Genomic DNA, 13,036 nt, shown 5'->3' on the forward strand with positions numbered 1-13,036 from the left:
AAAAGCATCAGGCAGATGGAAGCATGTGTCAGGATTTACAACACAATATGGTCTATAGATATGACAAAGATCTGAAGGAAAAGCCAGCCTTTGGTGTCATGTGTGACATTTCCTTGGAGCAACATGCTGATGTGTTTACAGATGTCCTCAGGGTGGGTGGATGTGAATAGACAAGTCTTTTGATTAGACACAAATATTTATTGGACTATGAATAAGGAAAGCCCCTTACACTACAAGGGATTGTTTTTTAAAGAGCTGCTACATATAAATAACCATGTAATCTGATGAATACTGCAGCATTTGCTTTACTAAATGATTTCTATCTTCTTTTATCACTCTTACTTCAACTGCTGCCGTTGAAAAACTGTGTTTATTTGTGACCGGAGAAGTCAGCAATTATTTTGACAGACAAATGCTAGATTTTTAAGACAATTGATATATTTTTGACTAAAAAAAGCACTCAAATCTCTTATTAATGGTAACATTTATGATTATTATGTGAGGAAAAATGTAAGCGTTAAAGAAAAAAAAATGCAAAACGTAAGTGTTAAAAAGAAAACTCACGTTAAAACTAGTCAATGCCACCAGTAAAATGCTAGAACTGGCCTTTAAAAATTACAGCTACTCGTACAAACGTCCTGAATCTGACAGATCACACATGTGAAGCATAAATAAACATAAGTGTCTGTGAACTGACAACAAATGACCACTTCACGTCACTATGTAGTTCCAGTTAAACTGCAGAAAGACCTTCTGGCCACTGGTCATGAGCTTCTCCAGCATAATGTTAAAATGATCTAAAGGAAATGCATCTTCGTTTATATCCTCATGTCAGGCTTGTTTGTACTTTTTTTTTTTTCCTGTTAAAGTGTAACGAAATTTGCCTTGGAGTCTTGTGACCTGCACGCAGCTGGCATAAAAGAAGGCTGTTTTTCCTTTACATTGAACCACACATTCATTTATATAAATATACCATCCAGGCCTAAACTACATTAAAGATAACTAAAGATTTGGGTTCGTTTAAATGCATTTTTACGTTTTTACGCAGTATGTCATAAAAGCATAAATTAGTTGAGCCTACTTTGATGTATGAGTGTGTGTAGGCTGTGTGTGTAGGATGTGTGTGTCTGTTTCTTTAGGGCAGGCCATGCGTGGTTTCCTAAAAACACGCAGCTCAGCCTGAATGGTTTAGATCAAGTTTGAAGAGGCTCAAGGTCAGCAACTTTGTTTTCTTCACTTCCCTTTTCCAGAGGAACACTGAGAGGTGAATTTATTGTGCTCTTTCGAGGGTAATCTAATTTGGTGACTATGCTCCTTATTTTAACTTTTAACGCAGTTTTTTGCAGCCTGTTTTGGGCCTTTTTACGGCGCGCCATGTGGATGTAAAGACACAAACATTCGCCTCCATTTATGACAATTTATAGACTTTGCTCCAGCCTGCCTTTTTTACTCACATACTGACATTATTTCTACTGACTGATGTACCTACCGAGCTGTTACAACTTCCCGTCAAAGTCTGACTTTGGCTCCATCACGCCATCAGGGACCTTACTGGACCACAGCAACCTCTCAGGCAGAAGACTGTCGGAGTATAAAGGCTACTGTTACCCGGAGCTCTGGCAGCATCCCGCTCCCAACAAATGGGCCCTGTACCAGTCCAACCGGCCCGGCACCTCTCCGCAGCCGGCGCGCTTCAGCTCCCCGGGGGACGTCGTGTTCCACCGGGATCAGGCGGTTTACGCGGCCCCGACCGGTCCCTCCCGTTTCCCTCATGGTCAGGTATTCACCGGAGAGCCCCACGGTTGTTTCCCCGGCGGGTACACGTCCACGTCCGGCCCCGACTCCCAGGTCTCCTACCCCAGGGACGCGCGCAACAGGGTCCTACCGTCGGCCTTCGACCAGTTTTTCGATTACGCGCAGGAAGGAGGGGATCTGAAAACGGACCCAGCACCGAGGAAACAGCACGACAAAGAGGGGAATAGGAGCGACTGGACGAGCTGTCACGGAGGGGGGAGCAGAGGCGGCAGAGGGGCCAAGGGCGGGTCCGACACCGAGCCCCTAGACGCGGTGACGGAGGACGAGAAGGATGCGCCCCTGTCCAACGGCAGCGCAGAGGACCCCGAGGCCCCGAGTGAGTCCCACTTCACATCAGTTTCATAAAACAAACCAGAAAGAGATGATTTTTAACGCGACACACGAAGGAGGTTCTTTAAAACACACCAAGTCCTGGTTCAGACACGAATCCACGTGGAGCCTCCTGGAGTGGAAACATGGCCGAGACAAACTTCTCCAATATTTAAAATAAAACCTCAGTTTAGCTCTTATATTAAATAGGCTACATATAAGCCCATAAGCTCATCTATATCTTTTAAGGCCCATGATAATTTATTTTACAGATGTTTGTTAAATGTCAGCCTGTTTGTGTTCAGGCCGAAGTGGCTTTTTCCTTTTTTATTTTAAAACAGGCGTATTTACAGAGTCCAGCATATGATATAACACAATATAAACACCTACTTTAAAAGCTTTAATATTATATTCTAATTCTAGTCTGATATTTCCTATAGTAAAAAAGCACTCATTTGCGTTATCAGTGTTCTGTATGTTGTTGGCCTTGGAAAATATGATCATTTGCAAAAGTGCAGGTTAAAATTAATTTGTCCAAATAATTAGTACTAATTCTTTATGTTTATTTCTCATTTAAAAAGGGGCAATTCAGATTTATATATGTAAAATTCTATCAGATTTAGTCATACAGGCCAATTTCCGTACAATTTCGGGCAGATAGAATAGAATAGAATAGAATAGAATAGAATAGAATAGAATAGAATAGAATAGAAAGCTTTATTGTCATTGCACTTTAAGTGGTAATACATTTAAAAAAAAATCATACAAACGCATGTACAAATACATAATACTTTATAGAGTACAAATGTAAATGCACAAAAGCTTAGAAAATTATTAAATCAATCTATGTAAATATAAAATAAATGCAAAAATAGGTTGCATTGTTCCATTGTAATTACGCTCAGCTTAACCAAACGAACTGCACCTTAACAGCGTCCATTCATATGATTTAAAGAAGAATTTATTGTGTGAAACATGTCAGGATTAAAATAAAATCTTCCACCGATGAGAAGACATTAGCTTCTTGATCTCAGTGTTTTGACTGAGACCTTAACATTCACCTGAAATCCAAAGTCACTGAATTTAAATTTGTAAAAATCACCTGAGTTCAGTTCACATCAGCTTCTTTCTCCACTGAACCTGACAGGATTAAATGTTATAGATGTCTGAGGGAGCCAGACCTCCTCTGCTTTGGCTCTTAAGTCCTATCTGAACCTAAAATGATGTAAAGATTTTAATTCATTTTTTTTTTCTCTTCTCTTTCTCTTTCTGCAGCAGAGCCCTGCAGTGTGAGGAAGAAGCGCTGTCCTTACACCAAACAGCAGATCAGAGAGCTGGAGCGAGAGTTTCTATGTAACGTTTACATCAACAAAGACAGACGTATGCAGCTGTCCCACCTTCTGCGCCTCACAGATCGGTACATTCAAACACTTGCTTTGCATTTGACATATAGTAACACACAGAAAACACACAGGTCTCACGCTTATGACTCAGCTGTAACATCTGAAATACTCAGTTTCAGCCTGACATGCATTAGCAAATACATCTGAGTGGAGGAACAGATAACAGGACTGCATTTAGAGCTCACATCAAGGTCACTCAGGTCTAGTGTTTGATGTGAATGATGACATAACGCCCCACCAGGCATCATCCGTGACACTTCATCTTTCAGGTTGCACGTTGAAACATTCACATTACCACAATCTGTGCAGTTGTCAAAACACATACCACATTTGTGATGGCATCCATAAAGTGCAATGGGAGCCATGGAGGTATCAGCATGATCAGCATTACAGAGGTTTGTCTGAGTGTAGAGAGTAATGCAACAGTAAGAAAAATACAGTAGCAAGGTTTTATTAATGCTATCTGCAACCAGAACTACACAAAATAATGAAAGAGTATAAACGTATTCTGCTGTTTTTGTTTTTTCCAGACAGGTAAAGATCTGGTTTCAGAACAGAAGAATGAAAGAGAAGAAACTGAAGAGAGAGAGACTGCAGTACTACACAGGATATCTGTTCTGATGAGAGGAGAAAGAACAAAGAAGTATCGCCCCACAGCCACACAGAACATAACACCACAGTTGTTTTGAATATTTCCTTTAATGTGGCAAATGCTATATCATTGGTAGGTGGAAAACAAATCATAAAGGATGAATATGTAATAAAATACGCAGTAAAAATCTTCGTAAATTGTCGTAAAATCTCAGGTTGTGGGCCCATGTAATTCTCTACCTCAAATACGCACCCACATGGTTATTTTCTACATTTTATAAACACAAACAAAAACTATTGATAGACTTCTCTGGCTTTGCATTTCCCTTTTAGTCATGTGTCTCAATATGAAGGAGTCTTTGCCTGTGGCATTTAAGGAATGTGGCCATATTCCTCTTCATTCTTCTCATTTTAACAACAGAAATGTGCTTTGTTCACATGCCTTATGTTTTGTACTGTATGCATCAGAAAGTATCAGATTGCTTTTTGTTCTATTTTTTTTTAGCCTGTATGTATTGTACTGTATTTTCGTCTTGTGCGGCTGACAATCCAATGAATCTGCAGAACAGATGCTTTTGCTTTCTGTTCATAAATATGTTAATACAAACTCATAAGATTAAAAAAATTTATATTATTTGTTATATGAACTGATGCACTTAAAGCAAATGTAGACAATCTGTAAAATTTGCGATATGACATTTGTATTTCTTTCACTTTCATAGACAAAAACCAGACTGCATAAATGCAGGCAATCTATATTCTTGAATTTTGCTGTGACATATCATGATGTACTTATTATAACTTAACTGTGATTCAATAATAAATGATGAACTAATGATTCAGTATTTTATCCATCTACTACTTTTTGTCGTTTAAATAACATATTTCATTTCACGTTTTATTAATTCACACAATTTGTACCAAATTGTATGTTAACGTTTCGACATTTTAAAGATTTTTTTCAAGACATTCTATTTTAAAGTTCCTTTTTCTACAAAAAAAAAAAAAAAAAGGCTTTTAAGGCTTTAAGGAACATTTCCTACTTTAGAATGTGTAATTTAATGTAAAAAAACATTTCATATGTTGCAAATTGCATTTTTAAAAAGGTTTTTCTGAGAAAACTATCATAACAAACTGACTTGAAAGCTTGAAAGGGAGGTCTGTCTGTGATTCCATAACACATGTAGATTTGAAAGGTTTTGAATCTTACTTGTGTCACAAACCAATATATGTTCAATTTAAGTAAATGAAAAAGATTTACCACCAAAAATATTACAGAAATGACTCTTAGACTACATAAAAGGAACTGATTTTTATTGGGTTGTCTCATGGTAGATTTTTTTTTCCCCCTTTAACTAATAGTGGAATAACTTTGAAATGGTAGTTTCCTGACACACAAAATGTACTGTTTGGATATGTTTAATGTTTTAATCAAGTAATAGGAATGTCTCTCGTCTAGTTCTGATGTCCCGACCCAGACTTTGAACAACATCAAACCAGACTGCAGAGCGAGTCCAAGGCTGCAAATGAACCTTGAACCGCAAAGCGACCACAACACACCGACACAACCTATCATTTCCTCTCCTTAATGCCTTTATTGGGGCAATAGAGACAGTCTGCTGTCTCTGGTTCTTTGTCTCACTCATCCACTCACTCTCTGTGTGGGACTGCGCATTTGTGCATGACGTAAAAAGAAAAAAAAAGAGAAACAGAGATGAAAGCAGAGAAAGGGAGTGTTTCTTGTTGGAACTAAAAGCATTCAGACTAATGGCCTACAATAAAGCAGAATAGCTCGCTCAGCTTTTTTTTTTTTTTTTTATCCTTTTCCTGTCACCTCAAGAACATCTAAAGCTGTAATGCAAATGTACTTATCTATTAATTATTCCTGTGCATTGACTTTGAATGATATTTCTTTAACTAATCCTTTTAACTAAATAAATATAATAATAATAGTTTACAGTAGACTAAAAGACTAAAAAGCCTTGTATTATTACAAACTGTGGAACATGTGTCATTACATTACAACATTATCTAATATCATTAAAGCAGAAGGTGTTATATTTGTAATAAAGAAACTGTAGCAGTATAATAGTGATTATTCTAGTAGTTTATGTAACAATATGTTAATGCTTATTAAACAGAAGCAGTTTTTAACAGTATATCAGTGACACTAACAATAGCTGGGATAGTAACATAGTAAGTTACTGGTAGTGATATAACAAAATAATGCTGCTGTATTTGGAAAATATTGGTTTAATGATGGCAAAGTAAAAAATAATTGGTATAATGATGAAAGCAACTACCATGTTATCAAGGTTGTGTTTTCACTGCCATTAAAGTGAATGTTTTAATTTATGCTACAATATCCTGGATGGCCTCATAATGTAATTAGAGGAATTAAACTGTTTTATTAATCACAGATCGGCTGTTAATTATGAGAGATCTTCTTAAGGCTGATCTTTAAAATAGGTGTCACCATCTTTATATAATACTCCATGGACAAAACTGCGCATACTTTTATCATTCCTTACAGCAGTGTCAAAAATATTGTCTGTCCTCTTTGGCTGAAATATCTCATTTACATATGACTTCAAATGATTTTAAATGTCAGATTTAACCTCCACACTGTTCACACTGTCAGACTTAGTGCTCAACTTGGATTTATTTCTCAGATCAAATGTTTGATTTTTCATTTAGCTGTTCACGTTTTTTAATAGAATAAAATAGACTAGAATAGACTAGAATAGAATAGAATAGAATAGAATAGAATAGAATAGAATAGAATAGAATAGAATGCTATTGCACTAGACATTTAATTTTGTAACTCTGTGTATATTTATGTTCTTTATCTTTATTTATGCATTTACTTTCACCTCTTTGTAAACCTTGATAGATGAAATGTGTGGTTGGGGGGTTGGGACTGGGGTTACTATAGTTCATATTGTATGCCCATGTTCACTTTGTATGTATGTACTGTGACTATAATATTCAAAATTCAATTAAATATATATATATATACATATATATATATATATATATATATATATATATATATATATATATATATATATATATATATATATATATATATATATGAAGAATAGAATAGAATAGAATAGAATAGAATAGAATAGAATAGAATAGAATAGAATAGAATAGAATAGAATAGAACAGAATAGAACCAATAGGCTACCAGATTGTAATGAAAACTGCACAGTCCTGAGCACAAAGCAGCAGTGTTAGAAGTGTTTGGTGTTCAGTGTTCATGCAGTTTCCTTCACTAAAAGCACTAAAAGCAAAAGTAGTTAAATTACTCCACTACAAGAAGCAGTTGCGTATTCCAAAATATACTTGTAAGTAAAAGAATATATAAATGTATTCATTGTGTAATGGTCCTTGTCAGTGTTTTGTATTACATACTGTTTTCAGAGTCAGCCACATGAATGTGCATGTTGGATTTTAGTGCTGTACAGGTTTAAGGTAGAGTTCATTTGTACTACTTTATGGTTTCTGAGTGACTCCCTCCAGTGCAGTCATGACAAATCTCAATCTAGATCAGCTCTGAGTCACCTCTGCCAGCACACTGAGTATAGCTTAATTATTCACCCAAATCTGAGTCATGAATTTCCTACTATGTCACTAATACACAAATTGTAACATAATAATTATATACACTTGGTACTAAAATGGGCCATCTGTTATAAAATGGGCTCATTAACATCTTTAGTGCAGCCAAAGAGCCAATAAGTTCTTGTTCTTAAATGATTCTGTTCAGAGCTTGACCCTCATTTTGGTTTCAGTTCACATTTTTGCACCGTTTGGGGTTATTAAAAAAAATGCGTTGAAGTGTTCTCAGGTGATTTTCCCACTTGTCCAGCCAGCAGGTGGTGCTAAGAATGCAGGGCAGACAAATAAACATGGTCTGTGTGTGGAGAGTTGAGCCAAAATCAGCCAAAGCACAACAGATCGTTTGTGTTGAGGCCACGCCCCCTTTGGTTCTCCAGCCAATAAGATTTGACTTTCACACAGAGACACTAAGAGAAAGTTTTCACATTCACTTACATGAGGCCACAAACCTTCTCTGGGTTTTTATACTTTAATTTCTCTGTATTAATCAAACAAACTTAACTATTATCTATTATTTTAAATAGAAGCTGCACAAACACTCATGTAATTGAAACAAATGTGTGTATTTTACATTCTAATATCACTTTTGATGAATAAATGACAATAACAAAAGCAGCCATTTTCACGGCTTTATATTGTTACATTTTCAACAGAAAGTTATAAAACATTTGTGTGAACAATATAATTACTCTTCCCTTGAATATTATATAATGCTTTTTATTTATTTATTATTTTTTTTAATTAACTACCAAAACTAGATGTGTGGCGTTGAATAGACTGGATTGTCGTCTTTACATCAAGAAAATTAAAGACAAAAAATGCAGAAAATATAGTAAGCTCAGAAATATTTATTTATTATTGGACAATATAATAAAAGGGATTAATGAGAAAGAGGCGGTAGTTGTTACGATGTGTTAAATCCTTTGAATTTTATTTACAATCCATGAAAAAGTGCTGTCATTATATTTTATTTATCATATCCTAACAATTACATAATATTAGTAACAATGTATTTAAATTAGCATTATTTGTTTGTAAAGCCTGGAAAAAGCGGCAGATATGTTTGTTTAAATAGGTCAGTATTTTGTTTTGTTTATATACTGTGCCTATTGTATGGTATTTGATCTTTGGTTTGTATTTATGGTGTCTTATAAGCCCATGGAAGAGCTTGGCATGTCTGTATGCAAGACACAATAATAAAAACATTCATTCATTCATTAATAGTTAGAGTCATGAAAAAGACGATTCAGGGATTTACTTGGGTTAAATATTACTTTTATTCAGACATAGTTGGGATAGTAATTGCAGACTTAAATATCATATACTTTGTTTCAGAACCCCACCTAATAGCTTGATTCCCCTTTCATAAACATTCCAAATGCATCTTACACCAGTGTGTTTGCATTTTACCTGTGAATAAACTGACAGAATTAAACTAAACTGGGGAATAGTCGTATAAAACACATGATTTAGCCTAATGTAGGAGAAAAACAGACTACATGACATCCACAATGAAGACTATTTAAAACATCAATATGGACTTGTAGATGTAAACTGGAATTTAGTCTGAATGTAACCCCTGACATACACATTTTCAGTGTGTGTGGGTCAACTCAAGGTTAGTGTTTTATGCAGAGATACATCTGCCCACACCAGAAATATACAGGATCCTTGTTAATTTTACACTTTTAAGTATATGTGCAGTTGTTTTGTCTCCGATGACAAATAAAATCGAGCTATTCATTTTGCGTGGAGGAAATGTACACACAGATGCACACACGCTCCTCAGACACGCTTGTAAAAGGCTCCTGCCGCTTTTTATTCCGCTTGTAAAACCATGGTTGAAACCCCCAGGATTCAGAATTTGGTGTTAGCCTACATTCAGCCCCATCTGGCTGCAGGCTATAGTAGGCCTACTATCACATATCTTCGCACAAAAGAATGATGTGATTTATCTCCCGTGCTGGGTAAATACAGTCTAACCATGTGATCCACAGCTGAACCAATGGGCAGCCGAGGAGAAGGTAAGGGCAGGAAAAAAATTACTACCATTTTAGGGGAGGATGTAAGCCACTATACCAGCCCATCTAAGGTTTTACAGTCGCACTTAAGTGACTTTTTATTGAAATAATAAAATAAACATGTCGCTAACGAATTATTATTCCATGATGGGGCTCCAGACAGACGAGCCGTACGGTGCGCATTTCATCCCGGGAGGTTTGCAGGGTTCGACGGCCGGCTGCGCAAAGCCGACCCGGGGAGCGGAGGACGAGGAGAGCCCCGGATCCCTCATCCCGGATTTCTCACATTTTTCAAACAAACAAACGGGCTTAAACGGCTTCTCTCCTTGGACAAACACGTCCACTTCGTCGTCGTCTTCTCCGCAGCTGCAGTCCACGCCGGGGCTCTTCCACCCACATCACCTCCTGGGCCACCACCACCACCACCACCACCACCCCTACTACGGCCCGCAGACGCAGACCCACGGAGAGCACATCACACCCACAGCGGCGGCGGCAGCGGCGTCGGCGGCTGCTGCTGCCTCGGAGAGTAGGTTTGTCCGCTGCTGGGAGGGGGCGACACCCACCCCGGACCCCGCGCCTCTGTCACAGGCTTTCCCCGCGTGTCTCCCCGCGCAGGGTGACCTCTCCAGTCCGAGCGCCACGAGGTACGAGGCGGTCAAACCCGAGAGTTCACCGCCGTCGCACGACAGTCCCGAGGATTCCAGCTTCGCCAGTCCGAGCGAGGTGGTCCTTGAGCGGCTGGGGACCGTGGAGGAGCTGGGGAGGAAGCCGGAGCCCAAGAAGGAGAACGAGGAGAGGAAAACACAGCAGCAGCAGCAGCCGGAGCCGGGTAAGGACATATATACTAAAGTCTGCAATGTTTATTAGAGTTTAAGAAGTGGGAACACAGGTGTGTGTGAGTGTGTAAGTGTGTGTATGAGTGTGTGTGTATGAGTGTGTGAGACTCAGGGAGAATGCGGCCTGTGTAAGTAAGTGTGTGTGACTTTTATTGCCCTATAAATGTCCTGTAAACGACAAAATATAAAACTTTATAGTCCATTAAAATAATTAAATTGTTATTTAGCAATTTGTCACTATGGGAATCACGCAGGTATGGGCATGCGCAACATTTCTGATTTGTAAAGGCAACAGACTTTATTTTTTTCTACTTCTGCTTAAATAATTACCTTTACTTTTTTGCCCTTACAATATTCTGCATAGCACTTTTGTAATTAAAAGAAATTAATTGAAGGAATTGAAGGTTATTTGTTGCTTATATTTTTTCGTACAGGTGAGTCATTACGTAGCGTTCCTTTAAAAACGAATCAACAAACGAGACAAAAAAAAAAAAAAAAAGTTTCTAACTGATCTAGTATTTAATGTTTGAGCGAAATATCATAATTGTACGTGCGATCAGGGCCAGAGGAAAGAAGAAGAAAAAATAAAGTAAAAGAAGAAAATGTCTTAAATTAAATAGACTAAATGAAACCACGGGGTACATTTTCTGAAGCCGGACTGATCAATGTGAAAATAATAATGATAATAATAGCAACAAATAATTAACTTTTTTTTTTTTTTTTTTTTTTGCTGTTAAAAGGTTTATTGTTTAATTTCAAGAACAAACACTAAGTACTATAGACTTCTCTGTAAGACACAGAGCAAAAATGACCTTAATAGCATGCAAAATGCAAAAATAAACTGTTCTATTTCAATGCAAAATGAAATCTCTGGTGAAATAGTTTAAGTCCAATTCATCAGGTGGGCTACACATCAAAACAAGCTGAAAAAAGAGCCAGGGCAGAGATGTTTTCTTTGTGGGAATGCGGGACTAACAAGCCAAAGCCACATACTTGTTGCTTTCTGTGCTGTCAATAATACAAATCACTCCCTTATAGACGCTGTACCTATTTTTTTTGGCCAGTAAAGGTAAAGAATCACATATCAGTGCTCTTATCACTGAAAGTTAAAATGTCTCATTCCAACTAGGTTAAATAATTCTAAAAATGCACAGTTTTGGCTGTATTTCAACACTGTCTGCACTCAGAAGTACAATTTATGGGATTAGTGTGCTCTTCTGTATTTACTGCATCTTACTATCCTTCCAAAAACATTTTTAACATAAAAGATAAGGAAGAATCTGCATAATTTTACATCTTCCTCATTATGTTAAATCATTGCACTTCAGAAAGGGTGAAATGAGGGCTTGAGCTACAACTTTTACTGTTCTGGCCACAGTATCTCAGTCAAAAAAGCATTAGGGTTGAAAAAAAAGAGAGAGTTGGACACTGTCTTTATTTATAGAGCAGTGTTTCTAGAGTGTGGTTTTGTTTCTTAATGAGCCCAAAGTTGCAGGCTCATAAAGTCAGTTCCTGAGGCCATTCTTGGGTTTTTATGTCAGTGTTTGAAGTCTTAGGGCACACAAACAAGCAGATACACCACAGCCACAGGGAAGTCCGCACTGGTATGTGGTTATATTAAAAACACAGGCCACTTTTGTCTCCTGTCCAGCAGAAAACCCATCAGCTAGTTGGATTCACGCCAAATCCACCAGGAAGAAAAGGTGTCCATATACCAAACACCAAACCTTGGAGCTGGAGAAGGAGTTCCTCTACAACATGTACCTGACCCGGGACCGGCGCCTGGAGGTGGCAGGACTCTTAAATCTGACTGAGAGACAGGTGAAAATCTGGTTCCAGAACAGACGGATGAAGATGAAGAAGCTGATGATTCGGGAGAGGAGGAGTGTGAATGAATGATGGATTTTTACAGGGGAAGCTACATGGGGTTTGCTTTATCATGGAGACAGAGACAGGTGACATTAGAGCTGAAAAAAATAAGAAACAAACAAATGCCCGGAAATGTGCAACGTCATAACCATTACCTGGTATGGTCAGCAGGTAACATGGCTGCCTTGGTTTAAAAAAAAAATAGACTGTAGGGGAGACAGGGGCGTATTGTAACACTTCTTTTTAATACTCTTTGGACTTTTTATGCTCATCAGTACTCTGGTGAAGAATCATCCATCTGCATGTCATTGAATCTGGGGCAGCTGTAAATAATGTCCACAGTAAAATGTAAGAAGTGTGGCCAAATCTGTAGGTCTACATGGATTTAACTCCAAGACTTTATTCATTCAAATCACATGCTGTGTTTTGAGCGGTTGTATATCTTAAATGTTAGAAAACTGAAATGACTTGACACACACTTGACTTCACATAAAATGTCCGTGCTTTCTGCCAAAATATGAAATGTATTTTATGATTTGAAAAAAAAAAAAAAAAAATCTTC

The 13,036-nt window shown here is 37.6% G+C and overlaps 2 protein-coding genes across 2 annotated transcripts; both read left to right on the forward strand.

The window, feature by feature from the left end:
- The first annotated feature begins 1,479 nt into the window (after positions 1-1,479).
- LOC115433893 (homeobox protein Hox-D11b-like) lies at positions 1,480-4,148 on the forward strand. Its single transcript, XM_030155451.1, has 3 exons — positions 1,480-2,131; positions 3,400-3,541; positions 4,058-4,148. The coding sequence occupies exons 1-3, from the start codon at positions 1,480-1,482 to the stop codon at positions 4,146-4,148; spliced, it is 885 nt and encodes a 294-aa protein (XP_030011311.1).
- A 5,738-nt stretch (positions 4,149-9,886) lies between these two features.
- On the forward strand, positions 9,887-12,504 carry LOC115434553 (homeobox protein Hox-D9b-like). The gene is made up of 2 exons (XM_030156590.1): positions 9,887-10,598; positions 12,260-12,504. The coding sequence occupies exons 1-2, from the start codon at positions 9,887-9,889 to the stop codon at positions 12,502-12,504; spliced, it is 957 nt and encodes a 318-aa protein (XP_030012450.1).
- Positions 12,505-13,036: the final 532 nt, after the last annotated feature.

Source organism: Sphaeramia orbicularis, chromosome 15, assembly GCF_902148855.1.
Source record: "Sphaeramia orbicularis chromosome 15, fSphaOr1.1, whole genome shotgun sequence".
NCBI classification, from domain to species: Eukaryota; Metazoa; Chordata; class Actinopteri; order Kurtiformes; family Apogonidae; genus Sphaeramia; species Sphaeramia orbicularis.